This window comes from Typopeltis vanoorti, chromosome 1 (assembly GCF_054136105.1).
Source record: "Typopeltis vanoorti isolate ZY-2024b chromosome 1, IOZ_Tvanoo_1.0, whole genome shotgun sequence".
In the NCBI taxonomy this organism is placed as follows: domain Eukaryota; kingdom Metazoa; phylum Arthropoda; class Arachnida; order Uropygi; family Thelyphonidae; genus Typopeltis; species Typopeltis vanoorti.
The window spans coordinates 23,286,351-23,302,414 of record NC_143549.1 but is presented as its reverse complement, the minus strand read 5'-3'; the positions used below and the strand labels follow the sequence as shown (position 1 = coordinate 23,302,414).

At 38.7% G+C, this 16,064-nt stretch overlaps 1 protein-coding gene and 1 long non-coding RNA gene across 2 annotated transcripts in view; one reads left to right on the top strand and one right to left on the bottom strand.

Moving 5' to 3' along the window:
- LOC150109831 (uncharacterized) overlaps positions 1-16,064 on the top strand; it is a 422,727-nt gene that overhangs the window by 7,129 nt on the left and 399,534 nt on the right. The window lies entirely within an intron of this gene.
- The window catches only part of LOC150109832 (uncharacterized), a 384,154-nt gene that overhangs the window by 31,939 nt on the left and 336,151 nt on the right, over positions 1-16,064 (bottom strand). Inside the window, exon 2 of the mRNA XM_090415053.1 lies at positions 8,151-8,355. Coding sequence (XP_090271179.1) covers positions 8,151-8,355 — 205 coding nt within the window. The remainder of the gene's footprint in view (positions 1-8,150; positions 8,356-16,064) is intronic.

The window sequence follows — 16,064 nt, the reverse complement described above, 5'->3', positions numbered from 1 at the left end:
CGTTAACCGTAGTCAGAATGTAGAAAATGGCGGTGTACTAGAGAATTGCGTGGTAGTGCCAGATATGTGTGAGAGCGTCGCTGAAAGTGTAAATGAAGGTAGAAACACCGAAAGAATGGATGATTTGATCGATAATGAAAATGGTGACATAAATGCGAGTAGCGAAATTGCCCGTTTAAATGGCGCGATACACAGAGCCAAAAGACAACTGGAGCGTATGCAAAAATGTGTGTTGAACGTACCGACAAATAACCGGCGGAAGTCTGTGACGGCAAATAATAGAATGTTCATAAACGTCAATAAAATGAAGGAGCGAGTGCTGTATGGGGATTCGCTATTAAGAGGCGTAATAATTGAGAGTTTAACGAAGTCGTACCAGCCGGGTGCGAACATAAAGGACGTCAGTGAATCTATTCGACTGCAAAAACAGAGGGTGAAAGAGATGATAATAGTGGCAGGAACGAATGATTTGAAAGAGGACAAAATGGAAATGATAGAGGATGTGAGGGAGTTGTTTGAGGTAGCAAAAGAGAAGAGTGAGAGAGTTAGGATGGTGAGTATCTTACCGCGGTATGACAGCGAAGTGTTTAGAAGGAGGGCCATAATTGCCAATGACTTTATGCGTGGGTTATGCATGGAGAGTGGTGTGGAATTTGTGGATGTGTGGAATGAGTTCGATGGGCGAAAGGACTTATATAAGATGGATGGGTTACATTTGAATGGAGTTGGTGTACGGAGACTTGAAAGAGTGTTGATGAATGATGTGGAAGTGGATGTACAGACTCAGGGAAACTAGATTTATTAAGAGGGGGGGGGAGTAGATATGCAGACTTTAGGGGGGGGCAGTTAAGTGTGTGAATGAGTATATTATGCCAGGGCGAGTACGACGGACAACAAATCAGAATGGGATAGTTAGTATAAGGAATCAAAGTAGAGATGGGACAAATGGGCTTCTGCGATTCATGTACACTAATGCCAGGAGTATTAGGAACAAGAAGGAAGAGTTTTTGGCCATGGTTGGCACTTCCAGGCCACAGGTTGTCGGTATTAGTGAAACATGGCTGACAGAAGATGATAAAGCTAGTGGGATTGAATGCGATGGGTATAGCGTGTTCAGGAGTGACAGGGTGAATAAAAAGGGGGGAGGAGTGTTATTGATGATAGCTGATGAGCTTCAGCCAAGGAGTATAGAAGTTGAACTGCAGGATGGGGAAAAAAGCATATTTGAGGCTGTTTGGTGTGAGATACAATCTAGCAGAACAAAATATACAATTGGGTGCTGCTATAGACCGGGTGATGGAGTGGATGGTGGGAATAGTATGCATAAGCAAATAGAAGAAATGAGTGGAAGGAGGATAATTATTATGGGTGATTTCAATTATGGTAACATTGACTGGAAAGAGGAGAGGGCACATGGGAGGAAGGAATTGGATTTTATGCAGTTATTAAGGGACAACTATCTACGGCAACATGTAATGGAAAATACCAGGGGGCAGAGAGTGCTGGACCTAGTAATTGCAACTGAGAATGTAGCTGTAACGAACATGACAATGGTTGCCACCAATTGGTGAGAGTGACCATAAGGTCATGACTTGGGAGGTGGCTAAAGGAGTCGAATTTACAATTAAGACAGGGTACATGTGAAATTACCGGGCTGGTAAGTATGACAAGCTTAGGTGTGTGCTTGGCTCAATGCCATGGCATGTAAAACTGCAAGGGCTGGATGTTGATAGTGCATGGGAGGTGGTTAAGAACTGTTTGCAGGAGGCAATGGTTGACTGTATACCAAGAGTCCGAATAATAAATCAGGTAGGGTTTAAATGGATGAATAACACTATTAAGCTTGAGCTGCAAAAAAAGAAACAATTGTGGAGGGAATTTAAGGAGAAGGGTGACCATCAGGTGCATGAACAGTATAAAGCTCAGGCCAGGATGGTAACAAGGGTGGTAAGAAAAGCAAAAGCAGATTACGAAAGGAAATTGGCCATGCAGGCTAAAGAGAATCCCAAACAGTTTTTTCAATATGTTGCAAGTAAAAGGAAAAATGCTCATGGTAGAATGATCTTAAAAAATGCTGAGGGTAGGGAGGTAACTGAATCAGTCGATGTTGTGGAATTACTGAGCGAGAACTTTGCAAGAGTATATCATCCAGGTGGTGACTTTGCAGAAATGGAAGAACCAACAGCTTATACTGGAATTGTGATGAATGAGGTAGAGGTAACTAGTCTATTACAGAACCTCAATGTCAATACATCTGTGGGATTGGATGGTATACCAGCTCATGTCGTACGTGAAGCAGCCAAAGAATTGTCAGTGCCCTTGACCATTTTGTTTAATTTGAGCCTCAGGACTGGGTCAGTCCCAAGGGGGTGGAAAGAGGGAAAAATAGTTCCACTGCACAAAGGTGGTTCCAAGGCTGCTGTTGAAAATTACCGGCCAATCAGCATAACAGGAATCATTATCAAGGTCTTAGAGAAAATAGTCAAGAGGAAAACACAAGATTGGATAGAAGAAAATGGGATACTGTATCGGGGACAGCATGGTTTTGTGAAGGGTAGGTCATGCCTCAGTAACTTGCTCACGTATTATAACACAGTGACGGCTGAACTGGATAAGGGTAATGGGTTTACAGTGATTCTGCTGGACCTTGCTAAGGCCTTTGACAGGATACCACATGGAATTCTAATCAGTAAATTGCAGCATATGGGAATGGACATAGGGTTGGTGAGATGGATAGGAGGGTGGTTGACGGAGAGATATCAGAAAGTGGTTTACTCAGGAGTAGAGTCCACAAGACGGCCTGTGACTAGTGGTGTACCACAAGGATCTGTTCTTGGACCACTGCTGTTTAATTTGTTCATAAATGATATAGGAAAGGATCTGAGAGGAACAGTTCATTTGTTTGCAGATGATGCGAAGTTGGGTAGGGCAATAGTGAATGCAGATGACGTCAAAATTTTGCAGGATGATTTGGATAGATTGGAGGTCTGGGCTAGGGAGAATGGATGTCAATTTAATGTGGCAAAATGTAAAGTTATGCATTTTGGGGTGAAAAGATTGGAGGCAGTTTACTGCATTGGTGGAACTGTGCTCCAGGAAATTGATGAGGCACGAGATTTAGGAGTGTTGGTGGATAAGGAATTGAAATTTAGGGGACACATTGCAAAAGTGGCCAAATCAGCTCATCAAATCACTTGGTTGCTGAAGAATACGTTGACAAGCAGAGACAAGCAGGTTATTGTTCCTCTGTATCGAGCCTTGATAAGACCTCATCTCGACTACTGTGCTCAGATTTGGTCACCTAGGTTTCTTCTTGATGGGGAGGAGGTGGAGAGGATCCAGAGGCGAGTGACCAAGATGATAGCAGGTCTGTGGAATGAACCGTATGAGAACAGGTTGAAGCTTTGTGGGTTGCAAAAATTGGTTGATAGGTGGAGGAGGGGAGATATGATTGAGACATTCAAATTACTGAAGGGTTTCTATAAAATTAATTCAGAAGATATTTTTGAGAACAGGCTGGTTGTGGGAGGACTAGGGGACATCCATGGAAACTGGGAAAAAGTGTGGTTAGTAAAGGTGTTAGAGCTGGGTTCTTTACTTTTAGAGTAGTGAATGAGTGGAATGCGCTCCCTGAGTCTGTGGTGGATGCTGTGACAGTGAATGAGTTTAAGGCGAGGTATGATAGATACTGTATGAATGTCGAATAGTTGTGATGAAAATGATTTGGGGCCTCCCTCGATGAGTCTAATGACTCCCTGGAGTTGCCCGTAATAATAATAATAATAATAAAGAATTAAAAAGAATATAATTTCTCCGTATTTTTAATCTTAATTTTTATATCATCATCATACTACTAACTATCAATCCACAAAACAGCAGACTGATTTATGCTATTTTCACCACGCTGGCCTATGATCAGCATTGAAAACAACTATAATTAGAATTAATCAAGCCAGGTGATCTTTTAAAATTGAAGAAAAAGACCTCATTACAAGATCCAATACACTGAGAAATCCTTCTTGGCAGAGAACCTTGTAATGGATGACTGATTTCCATTTGTTGAACCATTCTCAGTACAGCTATGTGCAGGTATACCCTTAGAGGATGGCAGTTCATTTCCATGATATTCACATCTGGTACCCATTATCATATTGACCTTATGATTATTTAGGTCATGCTGAGTAGTCTGTTATCATACTGAATTGCAAACATTTACTACCCCTCAGTTGATTACTTGCTTTATATACTCAGGAATGCACACCTGGCATTGTCTCTCAGGTAAGTGATAAATTTCACAAAGAATGGAAGATGTAGCTAATGAACTCGAAACCCAGTATTTGATAAGCTTATATTAATAACAGTTTTGATCTCACATTCACAAAACATGCATGGCAGTCTCCAACCACAAGTGTTAGAATGTGAAAGAAAATTATAAAACCATTACCATAATATAATTCTCGCCTCATATCCAATGCATTGGATATGAGGTAGGAGCGAGAAAAAGAGTTAATAGTATTAATTGGTACAAATGATTTGAGAGAGGATAAAGAGCATGTCAGAATGTATATCAGGAGGCTGCTTGGAAGGATAAAAGAGAATAGTGTGACAGGAAGGGTAGTCAGTGTGTTGCCTAGGTATGACTGTGGTGAAATGAGGCAGAGAGCAAGGATTATGAATGATATGCTGGATGAAAATATGTGTGAGGAGATGGGAGTACAGTTTGTTAATGTGTGGAATGAGTTTGAGGGACGAAGTGAGCTGTATGGGAGCGATGGACTGCATTTGAGTGGTTATGGTGTGAGTCGCTTGGAGAGACTGCTGCTGGAAGGTAGAGAAGTGAATAGAGAAAATGAATCAGATCGAGAGGGGAGTGATGTGGAAGAGCAGGAGAGTAAGACAGGAGAGATTGAAGAAGTGGAAATGAATGGGGAAGTGAGTGGTATGAGTATAGAAAATGAGAGAATGGGTGTGCAAGAGGAGCAGAGAAACGGGGAGGCTCAGGGTGGACAGGGGTACACAGCATGAGAAAGGTGGATGCTCCAAGAGGAGGTGAGAGCATGTGTAGGCAGGAAAGGAATGGGATGACCAGGGATCAAGAGGAAACAGTTGGAATTGAAAAGGGTTCTAAAATGAAGAGGCAGAAAGGGAAATGGCATGGTCTAGCATGGAGAGATTATATCGAGGGAGTGGTATCAGTGGAACTAGCTGCAGATCCAGAAATGAGCTGTTGTGTTTGTATACCAATGCTAGAAGTATAAGAAACAAGGCAGATGAAATGGTTGAACTAATTGCATCTGTTCACCCAAAGATTGTCGGAATAAGTGAGACATGGTTGGAAGAGGATGACATCCTGACAGGAATGGAGATGGAAGGGCATGATGTGTTTCGTGAGGACAGAAGGGGTAAAAAGGGAGGGGGAGTGCTATTGATGATAGAGAAGGAGTTATGTCCATACAAAGTAGAGATGCAAATAGTGCCAGGCAGTATGGTGTGAGATAGAGGTGAATGGAATCAAATACTTGGTGGGATGTTGTTATTGACCAGGTAATGTGGATGGTGGTGATAGTGAAATGTATAGTCAAATTAGCCAAGCAAATAAGAAAAGGGTGATCATTATATAGACACAATATAGACTGGAATGATGAAATAACAACTGGAAGTAAAGAAAATGATTTTTTTGAGTTTTTGAGGGATAACTACCTCAAACAGTTGTAACAGAGGGCACACGAGAATTAAGGGTCTTGGATCAGAGAATGTAATTATAAATGAGGTGTCAAATCATCCACCAATTGGTGAGAGTGATTATGAGGTGATTACCTGAGTGGTTATGAAGGGGGGGGGGATTATGAAGAGCTCAGGAGATAGCTTGCGGGTGTAGCGTGGAATGAGGAGTTAGCTGGAAAAGAGATCAATGCAGCTTAGGGGATTTTCAAAAACTATCTAGTAGATGCAATGTCTAAATGTATTCCAAGGGTGGGTGAGAAGGTTAAATAAAGTAGGTGTGAGATGGATGAATAAAGAGATTAAGCATGCGATACAAAGAAAAAGGGCATTGTGGAGGCAGCATAAGAGAAGTGGAAATAACCAATTTCATGAGGTCTAAAAAGACCAGGCAAGGAGGGTGATTTGGTTGGTGAGAGTAGCTAAAGAGAGGTATGAAGAGCAGTTAGCTGATGAAGCCAAAAAGAATCCTAGGGATTTCTTTTGATACGTAGCCAGCAAAAGAAAGAATGATTATGGAAGGATGACATTGATTGGAGAAAATGGTATAAAGACAGCTGTTGCAGAATGTGTGGTGGAGATACTTAATGAGCAGTTCATAAAGATCTTTCAATCTTGAATGTGACTTTACGGAGAGATTGAGAGCAGTTGATGATGGGGAGGAGAGACTGACTATAAGTGAGCAAGAGGTGTTTGGGGAGTTGAGTAAACTAGATGTAAATAAGGCTGTGGGACTTATTTGTATTAGTTTATCTAGATAAATAATGTAAATATATCACCGCATATTCTGAAGGAACGTGTCCGGGAGTTGACACCTGCCTTGATATTTTTTTTAATATGAGTCTTGCACTTGGTCAAGTTCCTAAGGAGTGGAAGGAGGGCAAGATTGTGCAACTTCATAAAGGAGGTGATCGAACTCAAGCATCAAACTATAGTCCTATCGGTGTTGTGGTTAAGTTGTTGTAGAAGCTTGTGAGAACTAGGATCCAGAGTTGGGTTGACAACAATGGTATTATCGTTGATGGACAGCATGGATTTGCTAAAGGGAGGTCATGTTTTAGTAATCTACTTGCTTATTACAATAAAGTGACTGCTTCCTTGGACAGAGAAAAATGATACACAGTAATATACTTGGATTTTGCAAAGGCTTTTGATAGAATATCTCATGATAAGTTGACAGTCAAACTAGAGCAGATGGAGTTGGATATTAGATTAGTGCATTGAATTGGAGACTGACTATCTGATAGGTATCAACAAGTTGTTTATGGGGGTGCAATATCCAGGAAAAGGAAAGTCACTAGTCGAGTGCTTCAGGGGTCTGTTTTAGGACCATTGCTGTTTAACTTGTATATTAATGATATTGGCAAAGATTTGGATTGAGATATTCAGTTGTTTGCAGATGATGCAAAGTTGGGACGAACCATAAAGAGTAGCGAAGATGTTGTGGCCTTGCAAGAAGACTTGAATAAATTGAGTGATTGTGCACAGAAATGGGGATGTGAGTTCAATGTTGCAAAATGTAAAGTTTTAAAATTTGGAAAAGAAAGATTGGACGCAGAATTTATGCTTGGTGAGAATATATTGTTGGAGGTAGAGGAAATAAGAGATCTGGGTGTGATAGCAGATAAGGATCTAAAATTTAGGGGATACATTGCCAAAATTGTGAAGACAACACAAAGGCTTTTGGGAATGATGCAGAGGACACTGGCATGTAGCAGTAGGGAGATTCTTGTTCCGTTGTATAAGGCTTTGATCAGGCCACACATAGACTACCTTAGTCAGTCACCTTTGGACCCTTTCAAACATCTCTTCATCCTTCTGTAAACAGAGTGACCAAACCTGGGCACAATAGTCTATGTGTGGCCTGATCAAATCTGGAATGTTGTGTATGAGGAAAGATTGAGAAGATGTAATTTGCAGAGTCTGGTGGAGAGGAGGAAGAAGGGAGATATGATAGAGACCTACAAGTTGGTAAGGGGTTGTTATAAGATCAATGGTGGAGAAGTTCTACAGAGAATAGTGGGAGATCAGGGGAGAACTAGAGGTCATCCCTGGAAACTGTATAAAGAGGGTGTGAGTAGGGGGGTGAGCGGCAGGTTTTTTTCGTGCAGAGTTGTGAACGATTGGAATGACTTGCCTGAGAGTGTGGTGTCTGCAAGGAGTTTGAGTGTGTTTAAGACATGGTATGATGAAATGTGTGTGTGATAAAAGGACCTCCCAGGCGAGTCTTTGACTCCATGAGGTCTTGGGGTGGTAATAATAATAATAATGAAATGATTTTGGATTTTAATTCCTCAAAAAGGAGAAATTATTTCAAGGTGGTCAAACTCAACATAAATCATTATTACTGATTAAAATCAGTCTGTTTTAATTAATAGGAAAAATTTTAAAATGGTTCTTTCTCCTCAATCCATTCATCATCAACTTACCCTGTTGACCTGTATGCACATCATCACCACAGTAGGCATGAACACCAATATAAAACTGTCCTGGCCTGAAGTTAACATCCCAACTTGATATAGTTAGATTTTCTGATCCCCAGTTGTAAGATGCCCAAGAAAGACTTCTATATGTGGGATATTCATAAGGATCCTTGCTAACATAGAGATTTGGCTCACCTTTTATCTGTATAACCTATAAAAGAATTATATTGTTTTTTTTTAGAATTTTAATGTTATATTGTATATAACATTAAAATAAATCTCAAATCTATGCACATCTAGGAAAGTTATGTGGCATAATGCATTGTGACTACAAGGGTGAAATTAATATTCAAAGTAAATGACATGGTAAATAAATTATAGTACATTCATAAAATTGGCTGGTTGAGGAGGATTGTAAGAAGATAGTGGTTCCATGGAATACAGCAAGATAAATTGAATTGTTTATATATTAGATGGAGTATCATGTAGATTTAAACTCAATTTTGTTGTGCGATAGCTGAGATTGACATATGGTGTTTGGTTGAGTTTCGTGTGGTTTATTAATCATATTTTGTATGTTTCTATTCTTTGATCTAGGACAAAATGGCAATGAGAGTGAGGTCATTACACTGATCGGCAGGAAAGACAAACAACATGAACATTTATTTATTTAGCATATGGCATAATAAAGACACATGACATCAGAATATATAAATACATATTTGTGCAGACAATAAAAATGAAACATGCACATATACAAATATCAGGTAAAAAAAAAAGTCTAAAATGTTAAGTCTAGTTCAGATAGCCAATCAAGAGCTGAAGGATTTGTCTCAAAAAAGTCTCTAAGGTCACCAGGGTAGGCTCAGTTGGTTTGATTTATGGCCCCACAGTCACATTGGGATGTAGGTAATCTTCCCCCACTCGTATAAGCTGTCTGCACAGATACCATGTCCTGTGCGTATCCTATTTAGATTTTCCATAGGTGATGTGGAAGCTCAATCCCTTTCGGATTTTGGTTGGGAAGGGTATACTTGTTTAAGTCTGGTGGCGATTTTTCTTTCCAAGTTTCTAGCCATTTTGAATTAACATTGAAATTGCTATTGACTAGTTCTTCAGCCAGTATTAGTGGAGACCATCGGGATTTAAGGCGATTCATGTTTATATATGGGAGGTCTTCATGTATTGGCAACAGGGGATTGCTGTTTATTTTTTTGTATTCTTTTACTAGAGCATTTTGTCTGCGTAAGTTTGGTGGTGTAATATTGCTCAAAGTTGGAAGACAGTAGAGGGGGTGCATTTGATGCAACCTGTTATTGTCCTCATCGCTGCATCTATTTGTGTGTCGATTTTCTTGATATGAGGACTGTTTAGCCATACTGGTGAACAATATTCTGCCACAGAGTAGACTAAGGCCAACGTGGAGTATCACAGTGTAATAGCAGAAGGACCCCATGTAGAACAACACAGTTTTTGTATGATGTTATTATGGGTTCTGATCTTTAAAGAGAGATTCTCCAGATGTCTTTTGAAAGATAGTGTTCTGTCCAGGGTAATACCCAGATATTTAGAGAAATCTTGGTGCTGCAGCATTGTGTTGTTAAAGCTGACCTGAAGTTTCCTATTTGCCAATTTGGTGTTCAGGTGAAAACAACTAACCTCGGTCATATTGAGGTTTGGTGTTAGTCTCCATTTATGAAAGTATTCTCCAGTGGTTCTAAGGTCACTTGTTAGAATATCTTCTGTTACTTCAATGCTCTTGTGCTGGATGGCGAGGGCTATGTCATCAGCATAAGCAAATTTTTTTGAACTAGTTGTTGGTAGATCAGATGTATATAAGTTGAATAAAATTGGTGCTAATACTGAGCTCTGTGGGAGCCCAGTGTTCAACTTTCTCAGTTTGCTCATTTTGTTTCCTAGTACCACATGGAAGAACCTGTCAGAAAGCATGTTACCAATAAGTCTTATGATGGAATGGCATGGTATGACTTGTATCAGCTTGTATGGCATCCCCTCTTTCCATACCATGTCGTATGCAGCAGTAAGGTCAACAAACACAACAGAGGTTTTCAAACATCTCTAGAAACCTGCTTTGATATGGGTAGTAAGGCTTAGTACTTGGTCCGTACAACTACGTTGAGTCCTAAAGCCTGCTTGCTCAACAGGGATAACTTCAGATATTTTTGGCCCAATTCTGTTAAGGAGGAGTCTCTCGAGGAGCTTATAACAACAACTGAGGAGCGCAATTGTTCGATAGCTCTCTACTTGATTTTGAGGCTTGTTGGGTTTTAATATGGCTATTATTTTGGATGCCTCTATCATATCATATCATGAACATGATATGATAGGGGCATAACCTGAACAGTATGGATTTTTCACAAATATATTGCAAAGGTTGCCAAAACATCACATCAAATTACATGGTTGTTGAAGAACACACTGACAAGCAAGAATAAGAAAGTGATTGTCCCAATTTATAAGGCATTAATAAGAGTGCATTTGGACTACTGCACACAGATCTGGTCACCTGGATTTCTTGCGAATGAAGAAATGGTGAAAACGATTCAGAAGAGAATTACAAAGATTGTTGGAGGTCTGTGGGATGTTTCCTACGAGGATAAATTGAAGGTCTGTGGGCTCGAAAAACTAGCTGATAGACGTAGGAGAGGAGATGATGTGATAGAGGCATATAAATTATTAAAGGGGTTTTATAGGATTGATATTGATTTTTTTAAGAGCAGTGCGGGAAAGGAGAGAATGAGGAGCCATCCCTGGAAATTGTGTAAGAGTGTGGTTAACAATGGTGTTAGGGATAGATTTTTTTGTTTGGAGGGTTGTGAATGGGTGGAATGTGTTGCCAGATGTGGTTGTGACTGCTTCATCTGTGAATGAATTTAAGGAGAAGTATGATAGGTATTGCGTGAATAATGGTTAGTGTGTCAATGTAGGATCTCCCGCACTGTCTTTTGACTCCATGGAGATACAGTAATAATAATAATAACAACAATACGTATCCTTGCATGGTGCCTGTTTATTTGTCTGTGTGCTGCTAGTCCTGATTTATGTTTTCTTTTTTTTTTTCCTCCATGTCCTTGAAACTGTGATGTGTAACTCTCCTAACTGGCCCTTTTGTCCCATATAACAAATGTCTATAGCAGTGGTTCTTAACCTTTTCAAAGTCAAGGAACACTTTTGATTATAAGAAAAATTTGGGGAACACCAAAAGCATTAGGGTCATAAAATTAAAAATATGCATGGACTTGCCTTTTATAAAAATGGAACTTATTTTAATGCGATACTTGAACTTTTCTAGAGCTTGAGCTAGAGCTTGAATTCGGCTTGGACAAAAATCCAAAATTCCTCAATAACATGTGATATAGCTTCCCTCATTTCTTTATTTATATTAGTAAGCCTTTCACACTTTTTACTTTTTATATTAGTTAATATTAAGAAACCGAGCTCACACAAATACGATGTTGAAAACTGTAACAAAAATTTCAGTGCCCTTATGGGAAGAGCTGGGAATTCGGCTTGGACAAAAATCCAAAATTCTTCAAGTTATTTCAGAGAATTTCATTTTTAGAGTACGATCCTTTGACAAGGTAACTAATTTTTCTGCTTCTTGTAACGAAAATTCGCAACTTGATGTGTTAATTGTGCCAAATGCATTTCGTATCCAGTCATAATTGTGTGTATTTAGAGAAGGAAAGTAACTTGAAAGGTTTTCTTCCAATATTGTTAAATGTTCTGTTATAACAGAAATAATTCCCTCGACATTTTTATTATGGAGCGAAGGAAACTTATCTACTGTATTTTTTTCTGATATGCGGTTTTTCCAAAGAGATACTTTTTTCTAAAAAGCTGACAATTTGATATTGGATGAATTGTATTAACACTATTTAAGTAATTAAAAATATCTGCTAAATATGCCATTTTACCACACCAAATATCATTTTGAAGACATTTTACAAAAGCATCTGTACCTTCATTTTGAAAAAAGGCCAATAATACATTCTTGAGTTCTAAAATTTGGAATAGCACTTTACTCCTGGATAACCATCTTTTTTCAGTGTGCAAAAGCAAAGATTCGTACTTGGCTTCCATAGATATGCAAAGTCTTTAAAAAACGGCGTGCTTCTAAAGTTGACTTGATGTAATTTACCACATTTACAACTTGGTCTAGTACAGGTTTTAATATTGCGGTAATATTTTTGAAACTAGGGATTCTCTGTGCAAAAATCAGTGCATAGATATAATATTTGGGTTTATTTTCTTTGCAAGAGTAACAAATCCTTTAATAGAGCCTACCATTGATGGAGCACCGTCCGTACAAATTCCTACACATTGCTCCCATGAAATTTAAAATTTTTTTAAATATGACATAATAGTCTAAAATGTCCCTCTTGTAAACAGATGACCTATAAACGATATTCTATTGATTTAGAAGTCAACGCGCATAGCAGTCTTCAGTTGTTAGGATCAGAGTAGCCAATTACACTCAGAAATGTGTCATGTGACATCTTTCACCAGCGGAACACTTGTAACCAGCTCGCGGAACACAAGTGTTCCAGGAAACACCAATTAAGAACCACTGGTCTATAGGAACAATTCAATTAAAAAAATCAAAACTTGGATGCATATCCAGTTTTTTGGGGGATAAATTATAGAAAGAAGGAAGGATGGGTATTAGCTATGGAGCAGAATGTTTGAGAATAACTGAAGAGATGCCATCAGGACCAGAAGACTTTTCAGTAAGCAAGTTATTTAGTAGAGTAGGAGGTGATTTCTCTCAGTTATCTATATAGGAGTTTGAGGAAAAGAGTAATGCTAGCAGATCAGCTTCATCTTTAGGCGATGTAACAGTGGCATCATCAGGTACCACTATTACTTCACCCAAAGAAGAAGGAGAGAGGCAGAAGTTGCATCCAATGGTCTTAGCAAGGGATCAGACGTAACAGCTTCCATATGGACAGAAGGCAAGTCTTCTGCTGTTGGCCTTCATGAAATTGGATTTGGATCTGCTGATGACTGATTTGCATATGTCGCATGCTTTGGTATAGGCAGAGTATGATGCTGAAGTTCTTGATGCAAGTCAGATGCATTAAACTGAATTTTAAGGTGAAGTTTTATAAACCAATAGTTGACCCAGATAGTCTGTATGACATTAGTAATGACAGTGGGATTAAAACTATTAACTTTGCATCCTCCAGAGTTTACAGTTAGTAGAAAACGTACTTTCCCAGAAAATTATAAACTTAGTTCTACCCAGATGCAACAATAAACAATCAAACAGATACAAAAGTGGATTGATAACAGTGGTATTCTTTGTGCTTGTCATATGGGTTTGTTAAAGAGAGATCATGTTTACCAACTTGCTTACGTACTATAAAAAAGGGTGATGAATGCACTGGACAAGGGAGATGCATATACAGTAGTATACTTTGATTTTGAAAAGGCTTTAGATAGATTGTCACCCAATCTGGTAACTAAAGTAGTAAAATGAAGCTGATAGGTTGATGATAGTGACTTACATTAGGTTTATTGACTCGGATAGGCAACTGCTTCTGAAGTTACCTGTTGTGTATATATATATATATATATAGGCAAGTTGTATATAGGAGGTGCAGTATCCCAAAAGAGGAAAGTCACTAGTGGTGTGCCACAGAGATTTGTTTTGAGACCACTGTTATTTAATTTATATATCAATGATAATGGGATGGCTTAACTGGTGATATGCAACTGTTTGCAGATTATGCAAAACTGAAGAGAGAGAGCAATGAGAAATCAGGCCATACTGAAGAACTTGAATAGATTGTATGAGTGGGTAACAGTATGGAGCTGTCAGTTCAATGTTGCAAGGTATTCTGAAATTTGGTAGGCAACAGATGCAAAGCACACACTTGGTGGGGAAATTTTAGAGAATTTCAGAGGTTGCACTGCATAAATTGTGAAGTCATCACATCAGAGTTATCACATCAGGCAATGATGTACAGGACTAACATGCAGAAATAGAGCAGCTCTGGTTCCATTGTATAACACCTCGATGACCAGATTTGGTCCCCTGGTGATGAGGATATATATTGGAAAGAGTCTAGAGAAGATTAAAGGTGGTTACTGTTTCTTTTGGATGTGGGATATGAAGACAGATTCAGAAAATTCATTTTGCAAAACCTTGTGAATAGGAGAAAGAGAGAGAATCTTGACTCCATGAAGGTTTTATCATCATCATCAAATTCCTGCCATGTACCCTCAAAGGGTGTACAGGATATGATAGTACTACATGAAAAATTTACATCATTACTAACTTCCTATCTACAACTTTCCTCCAGATCAGTCTGTTACTTGTCAAGACTGCAATATTATCAGATCTTATATTTCTGTCGTCTAAGGCACTTTGTACAGTATCAATCCACCTATATCATGGTTTTCCTCTGGGTCGTTTTCCTGCCAACCTGGCAGAGAACACTTGTTTTGATAATCTTTCCTAGCCCATTCTGTTTACATGACCATACCACCTGAGATTAGCTCTGCAAACACATTCCTGGATGCTGACAATGTCATGTTCTTTCCTAATATCCTCGTTTTTAATATGATATTGCCATTGATGCCATCTGTTCACGCCTCTAATCTTTCTCAGGATTCTCATATCTGTGGTCTCTAGTCTTTGGTCAAGTGTTTTACTTCTGACACAGCTCTCAGATCCATAAGTTAAAACTGGTTTGAACACTGTCTTGTATACAGCTAATTTAGTGTTCCGACTAATTTCTCTCTTATTCCATATGAATTTATTCAATTCACTTCCTACTATACCAGCTTTATTGATTCTGTTGTCTATTTCTATATTTAATTTACCATCTACAGTAAAAATCGTGCCTAAGTAGCTGAAATGTTTTACTTGTTCCACAGGTTCTCCATTCACAACACAGTTGACATTTTCAATGATTCTACCTATTTTCATTGTCTTTGTCTTTTTATTGCTGTTTTTATACCATATCTATTACAACAGTTATTCAATTTAGTCAGAGAATCTTGCAAACTTGTAGCAGATTTATTTAGAAGTATAACATCATCCGCATAAAGCAAAGAGCTGACATTAACATCTCCAATTTTGATATCATGTTTAATACCACTTTCCTTCATAATGTGATCCATATAGATAATGAATAAAAGAGGGGATAATGTACATCCTTGTCTCACACCAGATTTAACATTAAACCATCTTCCTGTACTTCCATCAATTCTAACTGCTGACTTACAACTCAAATAAAGACTAAGTATTGCTTGATATAATACCCCATCGACACCATATAACTGCAGCGTATTGAATAGCTTCTCTCTTGGCACCACTCAAATAGAGATCTTTGTTATACTCCCATGATTTCTCCACTATTTGTCGTAAAGTGAATATCTGATCCTGATAGTCTCTATTTCGCCGGAATACAGCTTGTTCTTCAGCAAGCTTTTCTTCTACAATTCTTCTCAACCGTTTCTCAAGTATACTTGCATATATCTAATCAGGAACACTCAGGAGGGAAATACTTCTGTAATTCAGTTTTATTTCCCTTTTTATATATGGGTATTATGAGAGCTCTACTCCAATCATTGGGAATTCATCCCTCTTTCCAGTCCTTCTGAACTATGCATTACAGCCACTGCAAGACGTTTATACCACCATACTTCAGCATTTCTGGTTGAATATCATCTACTCCTGCTGCCTTTCCACATTTTAAGCCTTTGATAGCTTTTTCTACTTCAAGTATGGATATGCATTCCTGACTATATGCCTGTTGAGTGTTTTTTACCACTGTGCTATCATCACTGCTTGTTTCATTTAGCAATTTCTCAAAGAAATTACTCCATACTTCAAGGATATCTTTTTCTCCCGTTTTCATGTCACCTCTATCATCTCTAACTCCTTTT